At 60.8% G+C, this 301-nt stretch overlaps 1 protein-coding gene across 1 annotated transcript in view; it reads right to left on the bottom strand.

Moving 5' to 3' along the window:
• MCF2L2 (MCF.2 cell line derived transforming sequence-like 2) overlaps positions 1–301 on the bottom strand; it is a 146,509-nt gene that overhangs the window by 10,359 nt on the left and 135,849 nt on the right. Inside the window, exon 23 of the mRNA XM_005859496.2 lies at positions 122–257. Within this exon, the coding sequence (XP_005859558.2) occupies positions 135–257 (123 nt within the window). The 3' untranslated portion in view covers positions 122–134. The remainder of the gene's footprint in view (positions 1–121; positions 258–301) is intronic.

Genomic DNA, 301 nt, shown 5'->3' on the forward strand with positions numbered 1-301 from the left:
GCCCAGACATTCGTCACCTCTCCGCAGGGGCGAGCCCCCCAGCGCTCTCTAAGTTGTGTCCATTGCCCTGAATTCCAAGAAAAAGTCAGAGAAGCGCTGGCTGATGAGTCCGCGTACCCACCTTCCTTCCTCGTTCACACTCGCGTGTCCCTCTGATCCTCGCCTCCCTTTTCTCCCTGGATGCGTTCTCCCGCGTCCAGAGCAGACGTGGGGGAACAGGTGCCAAAACTGTCGTCCAACTGGAAAAGCCCCGAGAGCTGGAAGGGCGGGGGCAGGGGTGCACCTCAGAGTCAGCTGGGGT

Source organism: Myotis brandtii, unplaced genomic scaffold (assembly GCF_000412655.1).
Source record: "Myotis brandtii unplaced genomic scaffold, ASM41265v1 scaffold127, whole genome shotgun sequence".
In the NCBI taxonomy this organism is placed as follows: Eukaryota; Metazoa; Chordata; class Mammalia; order Chiroptera; family Vespertilionidae; genus Myotis; species Myotis brandtii.